Source organism: Scleropages formosus, chromosome 14 (assembly GCF_900964775.1).
Source record: "Scleropages formosus chromosome 14, fSclFor1.1, whole genome shotgun sequence".
Lineage (NCBI taxonomy): Eukaryota > Metazoa > Chordata > Actinopteri > Osteoglossiformes > Osteoglossidae > Scleropages > Scleropages formosus.
In genome coordinates this window covers 2,111,020-2,125,526 of record NC_041819.1, presented here as the reverse complement: position 1 = coordinate 2,125,526, position 14,507 = coordinate 2,111,020, and the positions used below count along the sequence as shown (strand labels likewise).

The window sequence follows — 14,507 nt, the reverse complement described above, 5'->3', positions numbered from 1 at the left end:
TTTTATATATTTTAACGTTTATTTTTATTTGATTTTACACTTTTTTTATTGTTTTTAGGTGATTTTTAAGTTAACAATTTTTAGTATTTTCAGCCGACCGACGTAAAGTCGCGTCAGCCGACCGAAGACGAATTGTATTTTTCCATGTATATTTAACAGAAAACGGACGTAAAGTCGAAATCGACGCAACACGAAACGACGTAGGGCGAGGTATTACTGTACTTGTAAACAGTGAGATTCAGTAATCAGTACCTTCTCATCCAGTCATCACAACGATCTGGTGTCCATCATGGGACACACATGATGTAAGAAAAAGAGCACTAACAACAAGCCAGTCCTTCGCAGTGCACTCCCACAGTTACGCTAAAAGTGAGGAGGACTGAGTCAAACCGGGGAAGGAAAAAAAAATCACATCTGATGACCCGAGCCGCCCACTGTACTTAGTCCCACAGTGCAGATGGTTGGCACAGGCGAGAAGATTTCGACTGGTTTCGAAGCCCCGGGCGGGGCAGCGAACAGTGCTACCTGCTAGTGAAGAAAGCAGTTGTTCTCCTGGGCCCTGTAGGAGGTGTGGAAGTAAACATGTATGCTTTTCTATGTGTGTGTTCCAGCCCAACCCTGTCCACAGCACATCAACTATTGCAGCACCATTGAGTCAGTTTCTTTCGTAATTGTTGGGCTCAAATCGATCATCTTCATGTTTACCCAACTGTTTGTGTCCTGGGGGGGGGGGGCGCAGTGGCGCAGTGGATTGGACCGGACCGGGTCCTGCTCCCCGGTGGGTCTGGGGTTCGAGTCCTGCTTGGGGTGCCTTGCGATGGACTGGTGTCCCATCCTGGGTGTGCCCCCTCCCCCTCCAGCCTTGCACCCTGTGTTGCTGGGTTAGGTTTCAGCTCCCCGTGACCCCGTATGGGACAAGCGGTTCGGACAATGTGTGTGTGTGTGTGTGTGTGTGTGTGTGTGTGTGTGTGTGTGTGTGTCCGTCCGTCCATGTCCCGCAGCCGGAGTTACTTATTGCAGTTCGTTTCTGGATCTGCTGATAATCTTAAAGACCTGTGTGTTAATCCAGCAACAGAAGACTTGCACTAACAACAAACACAAGAGTTAATAAAAGGAGTGTTTATATTTTGCAGCACTAAAACATACATTCAGTGGAATTCTCTATTATATAGTCTATACTGGTCTCGAGGCAGTTTTCTGTAAAAAAAAAAAAAAAAAAAGTGTTCCCCTGTATAAGTGTAGGAAGTTTTTTGTTTGTTGTTTTTGTTTTTTTTTTTTTTTTTTTTTTTTTCCCCATGAGGATTTCTGAAATGGGAAATATAAAGGGTGATCCAGGAGACCCTTCCCACATCCTCCTACATGTATAGACAGGAATACTTCAATAAAGCATGAACCTCTAGTTTTTCGTATGGCACAAATGATCTGTTGCGCAAAGAAGAAACAGCTGTCCTAACCATAAGCCCAGTAAAAGTGAGAGCCTGAGAAATATGTTCATAGCCTCTTGGGCAGTATGAGACGCGGTTCTTCGGTCACGAACCCCCTGGAGCGAAAGCATGAACGACAGCCTATGGTTAAAGCAGCAGATGCACGTGCCGTAAGCGTTGACGCTCGGCCCAGGCAGAGGATGCCCTTAATCACCATCATTGCAGATGGAAGATGTGAATTAGTTGCAGCGTCAAAGGGGTGTTTTGTAACGGGGTTATAATCTGAACGACACCTGGACGCCATTGGACACATCAGCAAGATGGACACGTGAACAGGGTGATGCAACCACACAGACTCTCTTAAACCTGTCAACATGCATGAAGAAACACACTTATATACTATATGAAGGATCGGCTACTTTGCGTCTGAATTACATTTTCAAGTTGTGTTATTTAGATTTGAATGTCCCTCTTTCTCACACACACACACAGTGTCTGAAATTGCTTCTCCCATGTGGGGTCGCGGCGAACCGGAGCCTAACCCGGCAACACAGGGTGTAAAGCTGGAGGGGGAGGGGACACACCCAGGATGGGATGCCAGTCCATCACAAGGCACCCCAAGCAGGGATCGAACCCCAGACCCACCCAAGAGCAGGACCTGATCAAGCCAGCTGCTCCTCCGCGTCCCCTCATGTCTCTCTCTCTTGAATTGTGATTTCACAGTATGGTTGTACAGTAGGGTGACATCGTGGTGCAGCGTGTAGTGCTGGTGTCTCCTGGCCTCTAGGCTGTGGTTTGCATGAGTTTGAGTCTGGCTCCATCCCTCTGGAGTTTCCATGTTCTCTCCAGATGCAAAATATTTGCGCTACATATTGACTTTAACGCATTCACCTTGGAATTGTATTGTATACGTGCAAAATGTAGAATTTTGCAACACATTTTGTCATAAATTTTTAATGATACATTTAGCTGTCCCTTCTTCCAAAGCAACTTACAATTATTTACCCATTTATACAGCTGGGTAACGTTAGAGGAGCAACTTAGAATGAGTACCTTGCTCAAGGGAACGATAGCTAGAGGGGCGATTTGAACCTGTTACCTTTTGGATCCAAAAATTATCAGCTTTAGCCACTGTATTACCAGCTGCCCTATACAGTATTGCCTGCTGAGTAAATGACTTGGCACTGATATTGTTTAGGGGGGATGTGTCTATTAAAATGAAATTTTGGTACATCTGCTATTTTGTGAGTCCCATGATCCCAAGGCAGCGTGGAGGACTTGTGTTTTTTAAAATGCACAGCAGGCAGCATCTCTGGGGCAGCAGATGCTGTAATAGTTTGAAACGCCCCCTTGCAATCCAGGAACCCAGGTCTGAATCCCTATACCTGCTGTAGGACCCTTGAGTAAGGTACTTACCCTGAACTGATCATTTTTATAGTATCTGGCTCTATAAATGGGTAAATAATTGTAAGTACGCACACGCACATTTTCTGAAACGCTTGTCCCATATGGGGTCGCGGGGAACCGGAGCCTAACCCAGCAACACAGGGCGTAAGGCCGGAGGGGGATGGGACGCCGGGCCATCGCAAGGCACTCCAAGTGGGACTTGAACCCCAGACGCACCGGAGAGCAGGACCCGGTCCAACCCACTGCACCACCACGCCCCCTAATTGTAAGTAGCTTAGTGTAAAAAATGTAGAGTTGTAAATTGCTTTGGAGAAAAGCATAACCTAAATGAGTTCATAACTTAAAGATTTTTGCGGAGCAAATATGACCGTTGAGTCTTTTCCACTTGAAAGCAAGTGTATTTGGGTCAGATCCTGAACAAGAGTCTCTAAGAGTCCCCATCACCAAACCACCACAGGGGTTCATCATAAAATCGGGAGCTCTGAGGACCTGGATACACGACCAGAATTGTTTGAGTTCAAGCCTCATGGAGGGGGCTGCACGCCTTGTGCAGGGCAGTGAAGTCAAAATTTTTTTTTACCAAATACTTACATGTCAAACTGAGTATTTTGTACATTATGTCACTCACTATGATTTACATCATATGGAAAGAAATAAACTGGCTGACAGCGGACTTCAGTTGCAGATTACATCGTCTTCACACCCTTCAAACATTGTGAAAATGCACTGCTGCAATTTTTGACAATTCTACAAAAACGCACGTGAACACGCACCGCAATGCTTCTGTCTCCACCTCCCTTTGCCCTGGAGGAACATCCGTCTCAATACACACATGCACTTTCATACTGCAGTACGATGTTCTCCACCTCGCTGCCCCTTACATCCTCACATCCCCCCCCCCCCCCACTCCCCTCGTCTTCCCTGCCTCAACCACGATGCTAAAAATAGCTGCTTTCCCAGGAGCCTCTTCCAGACAGTGCGCAGCTCCTCAGACTCCCCTTGCTGCACTTGGCTTTCAGCGTTTAGCGCTTCAGCCCCACTCTAGCGAGACGCTTAATGCCGTGCCATATTTCCAGGATCGTGGCTTTCCGCGTCAGCCGCGTGGCTCGCTCAGGCTGCGGTGATCCCTGGGAGTCGGGACTGCGGGGTTACACCGCTGCCTGATGAGAAGCCGCTCGCTATGTGGTGAATACCGCCCTGTAGGGCGTAATTTTCCCCAACGAGTGGCCCGATGGAGAACCCGGCTGGATCGCATGCAGAACTCCTGCAGATGAGGGTCGCATCCCTTCCCTCCATCCGTCAGGCACAATTGACTTTGATCTGTGCTTTGTGGAGGACATCCTTCTCCAACCCTGAGGGTGTGTGTGTGTGTGTGTCTCTTTGTGTTCAGTTCTATTTTTATCCTGTTCCTACCTCTGCCAGCTGTTCTCCATCTCCCCCCTCTCCCCTCAGCTCTCTCTCGCTATCCTTTCCTTGGTCTCTTTATCTCCTCCCCTCCTTCCCCCTCATCCACATCTACCTACTTCTTTGTCTTCGCCAAAGTCTGTCCCATGGTGCCAGATGCAGCGGCTGTATTTTTGTATCCTTGTTCTTCTGCGTACCGTTCATCTCCCTGCTTTATCTTACGAATGTGGGATTGTGTCGCGACCTGACTCTGGGCTGAGGGTGATACCGCTAGAACATTGTTTTTTGTGTCCCGGGTATCGTTGTGGTGAAGGACACAAGCTTTTTTTTTAACCTGAAGGTTGCATATTCGGTTCCGTGGAGGCGCCCTCTTGTCCTGTATCCCTGAGCAAGTACTTAACCTGAATAGCTCCAGCTGAATAAAGGGGTCAAACTGAGTTGCTTTGAATAGCAGTTGTTCAGCTGCCCGCTTTAGTAAAGGCTCACAGTAGCAACTGTGATATGAGTCCATGAAGAGAGTCCTTTCTGTTTCTCTCCCTTTGTCATCAAACATCTGTCCAATCCAGGGTCCCGTAGTCCCTATCAGGGAAACGTGGTATGTGAAGCAGGGTACACACTGTATTGGACCAGTCCATCACAGGACAGAAACACAGACTCGTACACATAGTCTGAAACTGCTTGTCCCAAGTGGGGTTGCAGCAGGCCGGAGCCTAACCTGACAACACAGGGCATAAGGCTGGAGGTGGAGGGGAAGGGGACATACCCAGGACAGGATGCCAGTCCATCACAAGGCATCCCAAGCAAGACTCGAACCCCAGACCCACCAGAAAGCAGGCACAGGCCAAACCCACTGCACCACCACAGCCCTTCTGACTGACTCACTCAGCTGCTGTATTCACACTAAGGACAATTAAGAGTCACCAGATCATCTGAAACACGTCTTTGGGAGGAAACTGGAACGCCTGGAAGGAACACAGAGAAAATACGGAAACTCCATACAGACTGAGCCAGATTCAGATCTGCACCTGAACCCAGAGCCGAGGAGTTGTGAGGCACCAGCCCTACCCCTACGCCAACCCCAAGTTTGATCTTCTACATTGAAAAACCAGATGTCATTAGGAGTGATTTTTCTGTTTTCTTTTGCCTTCCAGTGACTTGCTGTCTTCTAATTATGTGGAGATCCACTATGAGGATGGCAAACCTGTTCAATCAAAGGTAGGGTGTTCATAACTCTTTACAGCGCTGGCTCTCAACCCCGGTCCTGATGGGACTGACTGTGTTCAGAATTTTTGGCTCCCTGATCCTTTAAATATTGGACTGAACAACATATTACCGTGAGTGAAGTAATGTAACATCTGCTGAGTTTGTTAGCGATTCTGTGGTCTGCCTGCACCAGGGTTGAAAACCCTTGCTTTGTGATGAACATACTCTGTAATGGTTTGCATTAAATTCCAGTGTCATTTTGTTATATGAAGGTGTAAGTATGGGCACGAAAGGCCGCGAAAGTGTATTTGTGCACGTTTGTGAATAATGTCTGCAAATAGGATGATGTGTGTCTGTGCTCTTTCTTCTGGTTTGGATGAAGGTGGAGTTGCATGTACTCATTATGGAATTAAATTAAGGAATGCTTTCTTGAGTTGTGACACTTTGTTGGTGGATCTCTCTCGTATGATTACGTACACAGTTCAGCGCTGTATGACAGCCTCGTGGATTTTGTCTGGTCTTTTCTAGACTACTCTAGAATGATGGGCCATCATACCAAGTGCCAGGCAAGGTTAAGACAGGATGAGCTCTGAATTGGTTTAACAGGCTTTCTGCAGCCTTGTATCAGCTCTCATCACAATAGTCCTCACATCATCAGCTGAGCTGCACCCACTACATCTTGTGGTTTGTCTTTTGGACCATGCACTTTTTCTACTCTTTAAGAACATTATATGCATAATATTAATTTTTGTTATATTTTATATTTATTTTTCTTTTTATGTTTCATGATAAGGGGGTGTTATTTGCCACTAGTAAGCTCTTAGGGGTTACGTAAAGGTTTCATAACCTTGCTCTGTGCCACAATAACCTATAATAAAAGTTTTCAGTGTCCACAAGTGTATTTCCAGGTATTGTGAATCCAGTGAGGGGGGTGTGGTGGCACAGCAGGTTTGGCCTGTGTCTGCTCTCTAGCAGGTCTGGGGTTCGTGTCCCGCTTGGGGTGCCTTCCGACAGACAGGCGTCCCGTCCTGGATGTGTCCTCTTCCCCCCAGCCCTGCGCCCTCTGTTGCTGCGTTAGGCTCCTGCTTGCTGCGACCCTGCTTGGGACAAGTGGCTTCATCCAGTTTGTGTGTGAGATGAAACCAGTGACATAGCCATTTAAAGCCATTGTAATGATGGTAATAGTAAGATAGAGATGGTGATATTAATAGCTCTGTGATGAAACCACTGGCTGGTGGAGAGTTGTACAGGGAAGCTCAAGATCTTGCTGCTGCTGTTTAATCAGGAAAGTGGCAGCTGGGTGCTGACTCAGCAGGGCTCTGCTCTTGGGACACCTGTCACATGACCAGAGGGAGATGGTTTTGCTAATCTGCACACAGCAGTGCACCATGGGATGGTGGAACATTGTGGGAGAGGGAGAAGGAGCCCGGGAGGAGCTCTCACATTACACAGCTGCAGGGAGCTCTGGATCCTCTCACAGTGCAGGAAATCGAGGTGGCGCTGGGACTAGTTCGGTCGGCGGTAAGGAATAGCTGGTAGCATAGTGATTAGAGCTGCTGCCGTGGGACTCAGTAGTGGCAGGTTTAAATCTCACCTCCTGCTGTAGTACCCTTGAGCAAGGCATTTACTCTGAAAATTACTCCAGCTGTATAAATAACTGTAGGTAGATTAACACTGTAAGTTGCTTTGGAGAAAACCAACCAAGGTCTACAACTGCTTCTCCCAGGCGGGGTTGTGGCGAGTCTAACCCGGCAACACAGGGTGCAAGGCCAAGGGGACTCACCCAGGATGGGATGCCCGTCCACTGCAAGGCACCCTATGCAGGGCTTGAACCTAAGCCCCACCACACAGCAGGCACTGGTCAAACCTGCTACACCACCACACCCCCTTGCTTTGGAGAAAAGCTCCAGATAAATGTAGTTAAGTGTAACCATACAGCCAATAAATACATATGTTTTTGTTAAACTGGGTTTCTTCGGCTGGCTCATGGGACTCCTGAAGCAGCTGACGGGTACCGACGGGCCAAACGGAGCGCGGCTCTGGCAGTCGCCGCGGCAAAAACTCGGGCTTGGGAGGAGTTCGGTGAGGCCATGGAGGAAGACTTTCGGTCGGCCTCAAAGAGATTCTGGCAAACCGTCCGGCGACTCAGAGGGGGGAAGCGGTGTTCCACGAACACTGTTTACAGTGGAAGTGGTGCGCTGCTGACCTCAGCTGAGGATGTTCTCGGGCGGTGGAAGGAGTACTTTGAGGATCTCCTCAATCCCTCCGACACGCCTTCCGTAGAGGAAGCTGAGGCTGGGGACTCGGAGGGGGACTCGTCCATTACCCTGGCTGAAGTTGCTGAGGTAGTCAAAAAACTCCTCGGTGGCAAGGCTCCGGGGGTGGATGAGATCCGCCCCGAGTTTCTCAAGTCTCTGGATGTTGTGGGGCTGTCTTGGCTGACACGCCTCTGCAGCATCGCGTGGAGTTCGGGAACGGTGCCTCTGGACTGGCAGACCGGGGTGGTGGTCCCTCTTTTTAAGAAGGGGGACCGGAGATTGTGTTCCAACTACAGGGGGATCACACTCCTTAGCCTCCCTGGGAAAGTCTATGCCAGGGTACTGGAAAGGAGAATCCGACCGATAGTCGAACCTCGGATTCAGGAGGAGCAATGCGGTTTTCGCCCTGGCCGTGGAACACTGGACCAGCTCTATACCCTCACTAGGGTGTTGGAGGGTTCGTGGGAGTTTGCCCAACCAGTCCATATGTGTTTTGTGGACCTGGAGAAGGCATTCGACCGTGTCCCTCGTGGCATCCTGTGGGGGGTGCTTCGGGATTATGGGGTTCGGGGCTCGTTGCTACGGGCTGTTCGTTCCCTGTATGACCGGAGCAGGAGCTTGGTTCGCATTGCCGGCAGTAAGTCAGACCTGTTCCCGGTGCATGTTGGACTCCGCCAGGGCTGCCCTTTGTCACCGATTCTGTTCATTATTTTTATGGACAGAATTTCTAGGCGCAGTCAGGGAACGGAGGGTGTCTGTTTTGGTGGCCGCGAGATCTCGTCTCTGCTTTTTGCGGACGATGTGGTCCTGTTGGCTTCATCAAGTCAAGACTTGCAGCGTGCACTGGGGAGGTTTGCAGCCGAGTGCGAAGCGGCGGGGATGAGAATCAGCACCTCCAAATCCGAGGCCATGGTTCTCAGTCGGAAAAAGGTGGATTGCTCCCTCCGGGTTAGGGGGGAGTTGCTCCCTCAAGTGGAGGAGTTTAAGTATCTTGGGGTCTTGTTCACGAGTGAGGGAAAAATGGAGCGGCAGGTCGACAGACGGATCGGTGCGGCGTCTGCAGTAATGCGGTCATTGTACCGGTCTGTTGTGGTGAAGAGGGAGCTGAGTCGTAAGGCGAAGCTCTCAATTTACCGGTCGATCTACGTTCCTACCCTCACCTATGGTCATGAACTCTGGATCATGACCGAAAGAATGAGATCGCGGATACAAGCGGCAGAAATGAGTTTCCTCCGCAGAGTGGCTGGGCGCACCCTTAGGGATAGGGTGAGGAGCTCAGTCACCCGGGAGGGGCTCGGAGTAGAGCCGCTGCTCCTCCGCATCGAGAGGAGCCAGTTGAGGTGGCTCGGGCATCTGTTCCGGATGCCTCCTGGACGCCTCCCTGGGGAGGTGCTCCGGGCTTGCCCCACTGGGAGGAGGCCTCGGGGCAGACCCAGGACACGTTGGAGAGACTATGTCTCCCGGCTGGCCTGGGAACGCCTTGGGGTTCCCCCAGAGGAACTGGAGGAGGTGTGCGGGGAGAGGGAGGTCTGGAGTACTCTGCTCGGACTGCTGCCCCCGCGACCCGGCCCCGGATAAAAGCGGAGGAAGATGGATGGATGGATGGATGGGTTTCTTCGGTAGCGTGAGCGGCACAATTAGCACAGTCATGTAAACAACATTAAAAAGAGTACTAGTAGGTATAGCATATTTGCCCACAGCAGAACAAACCCAACACACCAAGCAGTGTAATAGATGGCAAGGGGTTGATTGCGCCACTCCATCCATCCATCCATCCATCAATCAATCAATCAATCAATCAATTAATCAATCATTTATCAAATGCACAACAATACAGCGTACAGCAGTGGTTGCTGGCAATGAAATGTCTTTTTCTGCAAGCTTGTGGGGGGGGGATAAAAAACAGTAACAACATACATTAAGATTACAAATAATATAAAAACATTTGCAAAATACAACACAATAGGAATTGGGCAACACTAGTAACTATTAAGTAAAACTATAACAAAAAGCAGATGAGTTGAATTTGGATGCTGCTTGACCATTCAGGAGTGTAACAGGCTGGAGGTAGAAGCCACTGTATCCTGCAGTCTGTTTGATTTTGATTTGATACACTGGTAACGTTTACTGGACAACAGCAGACAAAATAGTGTATGACCAGGATGACTGGGGTCCTTAGGAATGGCCCCGGCCTTCTTAAGGCATCTGGCTGTGTAGATGTCCTGGATGATGGAAGCTCACAGCCAGCGATGAGCTGTGCCCACTTCACCACCCTCTGCAGTTCTTTACAATGCTGGGCTCAGCAGCTCCCATAGCAGGCAGTGATGCAGCCAGTCAGGACATTCATACCATAAGAACTGTAAGACCTTACTGTTGTAAGGTATTAAGTATCTTACATGATATTATTGTAAGACATTATGTAAGACATATTGTAAGAACTTATTAGTGGTAACTAGACCCCCCCCCCTTCTAATAAAACATAAAAAGACAAATAAATATAAAATATAACAAAAAGTAAAGTGATACATATTCATACAGAATTTTCAGAATATTCATGCTGTACTCTGTCCTGTCTCGCACATTTATTAGTGATTTTCAACTTGTTGAGAATGAAAACAAAGTTCAAATACTTACTATTCCCCCATCAGTGGTCTTTCTTCTAAATTTGATCAAATTCTTACTCGTCCAGTTTGAAGTGCAACACCTGCTTCAACTGGGGAATGGTTACGACAGACCCGTACCTTCTCTTTTCATTCTTGAGGCTTCATTCGATCATTACGATGGCAAGCAGGGAACAATTCTCCAGACCTTTGTCACAGAGTGTCTCATAATCTACTGATGGGCTGCTAGAGAGGATCCTCCTCATTTAGTGCTGTATTTCATTAGAATACAGCTATAATTCTAATACCTGTTGCAACCTAATGAATAGTATTGTTATCCTGGATGAATTTCAGTGGAAATTCCAGAGGACGCTTAGAGATATGAGGTATTTTGGTAAATGTTGATATGATTGGTTTTGGTTGCTGATGATTCTCCATGTATGAGTGCAGGGTGGGGAGCACTGCTACTACCATGGCCAGGTGAGAGGCAACAAACACTCCTATGTGGCCCTGTCTACCTGCAACGGTCTGCAGTAAGTGCACTTACTTGTTATATTTGCTTCAGTGTTGTGTGTGTGTGTGTGTGTGTGTGTGTGTGTGAGGTGCATTTGTACATAATGAAATGCTTTGCGAGTCTGAACACACCAGTAGGATGCATTGTGCCTGTGGTCTTCCATCGGGTTTCGAAAAAGATTGAGGTTCCAATTCTGGTTTCGGTATTTTAGTGGGCAAACTGAACATTAAACCTGACAGTTGACTTCAGTTCAGCCTTCAACACAGTCATCCCCAACGTACTGGTGTCCAAACTCTCTGTAGTTGGACTCTGGACTTCCTGAAACAAACACCGTTGTGAAGTTCGCAGATGATACGACAGTCATTGGTTTGATTACAGACTATTCGATTCAATTCAATTCAGTTTATTTTTAGAGGACGCCATCAGTGTGCCACCCACCCTCTGCAACTGGGTTCTGGGCTTTCTAACGGGGAGACCCCAGTCCATTAGAATTGGGAACCACACGTTCAGGTCAATTACCATAAACACAGGAACTCCGCAGGGCTGCATGCTGAGCCCCACGCTCTATGCACTCTTCACCCATGATTGTGTGGCCTCCCAGAACAACATCAGCATCATCAAATTTGCCGATGACACAACAGTCATCGGACTGATAACGGGAGGCGATGAGTCAGCATACGGGAAGGAAGTGCTTGACCTAGTGAAGTGGTGCCGGGACAACAATCTCTCCCTGAATGTCAACAAAACAAAGGAGATGATTGTCTCCACCGAGGAGGAGGGAGCAGCACTTATCACTTCATATTGGTGAAACAGGGGTGGAGAGAGTGAGCAGCTTCAGATTCCTGGGTGTTCACATTACTGAAGATCTCACCTGGTCTCATAACACTACACATCTGGTCAAGAAATCATGTCAGCGTCTGCACTTCTTGAGAAGGCTGAGGAAATTTGGCATGCCAAGCCGAATCCTCAGAAGCTTCTATGGGTGTGCAGTTGAGAGCCTCCTCACCAGCTCCATCACAGTCTGGTCTGGAAGCTGCACAGCACAACATCGTAAGGCTCTACAGCGGGTGGTGAGAGCTGCCCAAACCATCTCTGGAACGGCCTTACCAACATTGGAGAGCCTCTACCAGGCCAGAGCCATCAGGAGAGCCATCAACATCATCAAGGACATTTAGTTACCCCCAGCACAGCCTTTTTACACCCTTACTATCAGGCAGATGCTACAGGAGTGTTAAAGCCAGAACTTCAAGGCTGAAAACAGTTTTTTCCCACAGGCCATCAGGCTTGTGAATGACACCCATCCACTGCCTCTCCCCCCATCACTGCAGACACAGATTACCCTCTGATCCTGAGAGGTGTCAACTACCCCATCCTTCCCACACCCACACCCACAATGCTAATAACATCAGACACTACAGACTACCGTTGCATTCTTTGCGCGCTCATACACACCCCTTTTCAGATTGCGAACAACAACAGGACCCAATCTACCTCTGCAGTACTTTGCACATACATGTCTTCCATGTTTGCACTGCACACTGTACACTTTATATATGCACATATTTTGTTTCTTGCATTTGCACTAATTGTAATTTTGTAAATTTGTAACTTACGCCTTGTGTTTTCTTTCTTTATGTCCTTATAATTTAGAATTTATGTCTTAGGCTGCTGGGAGGATTCACAGAGTAAGAATTTCATTGTATGGTGTAACACACTGTTTACTGTACATATGATAATAAACTCTTGAATCTTTTGTAGAGCACTCTTCTCACGCAGTGACACAGAGCTCTTTAACGCATGCATAAGGCAAGAAAAACAGATACAAACAAAGAAGACAGTCGACTAATGACTACCATAATAAAGAACTTATTATAGAGCTATAAGTATGCCTACTGGCCACCGGGGAAAGGAACAAAAACTCCCAATTGAAGGTTGAGGGAGAAAAAAACCTCTGCGGGTCCACGGGCCAGTGGTTGCCCACCCCTCATGGGCATTCTAGAAAGTAACAATTGTAAGCCAGTTTAACAAGTAATAATGATTTGATATTTTTGCTATATGGACAATCATGAGACTGCACACAGGGACGAGGTACGAAACCTGACAGCCTGGTGCTCCACCAACAATCTCATTCTTAACACCTGGAAGACGAAGGAGATTGTGGTGGACTTCAGGAAGAAAAGGAGAACTGACCCTAGTTCTGTGCTCATGAATGGCGAGGCTGTGGAAAGAGTCCCCAGTTTCAAATTCTTGGGGGGTGAACATCGCAGAAGACTTCTCTCGGGCCACACACCTCTACTGTCATTGGAAAGACTCAACAATCTTCTTGAAACAATCTGTTTCTTTAGAAGAGTGAGGAGCGCAAGACCGCCCCAGGATCTTCTTGTGAATTTCTACTGATGTACAGGGGAGAGTGTGGTACAGCATGGTACGCCAGCCGCACAAGAGAAGAACAGAAGGCTCTGCAACGGGTCATCCGGACGGCTCAAAGCATCGTCGGCACACAGCTACCAGCAGTCAAAGACATTTATCTGTCCAGATGCCAGAGCAGAGCTTCCAAAATGATCAGGGACTCCACTCACCCTGCACACCACCTCTTTAAACTGCTCCCCTCTGGCAGGCGATACAGGACATACAAGTCACACGCTCACCACAAGAATGAAAAACTGCTTCTTCCCCAGAGCTGTGAAAGAGCTGAACGCTGCCTGATTTTTACCCCTGAAATACGCACACAATACATTCACCTACACACGCACTTCATTGTCCGTCTTTTATTTATTTGTAACACTTTTATTGTCTCTCCTAGTGCCTTACTGGTATACTGTATTATTTTGTTTAAATTGTTTAATTTTAAGTTTTTGTGTTTTATATTGTTGTCTAAAGAACTCAGTGAATACCGCTATAATTTTGTTGTATTGCCCCACAGTACAATGACAATAAAGACTTCAGTTCAGTTCAATTCAATTAATTTGACACCTTCTTTCCTCTGCCAAAACTATGCAAAGAACTGACTGAAAGTATCCAGATAAATGCTTGATCAGAAGTTTTTATATGAATGTAAATGCAGGTATGGTTGTAGTTTTAAAGTGTATTTTAAAGGTTATTGTAAATAGGATGGGATAGCTGGAAGTGTACTGGTTAGAGCTCCTGCCTTTGGACCCACAGGTTCAATTCCCACCTCCAGCTGTAGTACCCTTGAGCAAGGAACTTACCCTGATTTTCTCCAGTAAAATTACCCAGCTGTCTAATGGGTAAATAATTGTAAGCACCTTACCTGCATTGTGAGTTGCTTTGGCGAGAAGCGTCAAGTAAACATTACAGTTTATATGATCTTCTTCCTAATATTTCAACTTTTTGAAAGTAAGTCAATAATAAGTTTGAGTTTCCAGACATAGAATGCGGTGAGAATTCCTAAAATCATTATTCTGCACGATAACGGCTATGAGATTAAACTTCGAGTGATTCCGTTATCTTCCGCTAATACACTGCATACGTTCATGTAGGTGATACTAAATCTTTCTCAGATCATCCTCCAGTCAGTGTAAAGGAAGGTTTTGTTTCTGTGTTAAATAGGACTCCAAAAGTGTTCCCTTGGGAACCCTAATTAGACTGGGTTCCTTCAGTAAAACTATGTAAATCTAAGCTTATTCTGCGAGTGTTTTCTAGAAACTTATAATAATCATGGTGAAAGCGATCAGTG

The 14,507-nt window shown here is 47.3% G+C and overlaps 1 protein-coding gene across 1 annotated transcript in view; it reads left to right on the top strand.

The window, feature by feature from the left end:
• Positions 1–14,507, top strand: part of adam23a (ADAM metallopeptidase domain 23a) — a 33,924-nt gene that overhangs the window by 3,066 nt on the left and 16,351 nt on the right. Inside the window, exons 4-5 of the mRNA XM_029257739.1 lie at positions 5,387–5,450; positions 10,747–10,829. Coding sequence (XP_029113572.1) covers positions 5,387–5,450; positions 10,747–10,829 — 147 coding nt within the window. The remainder of the gene's footprint in view (positions 1–5,386; positions 5,451–10,746; positions 10,830–14,507) is intronic.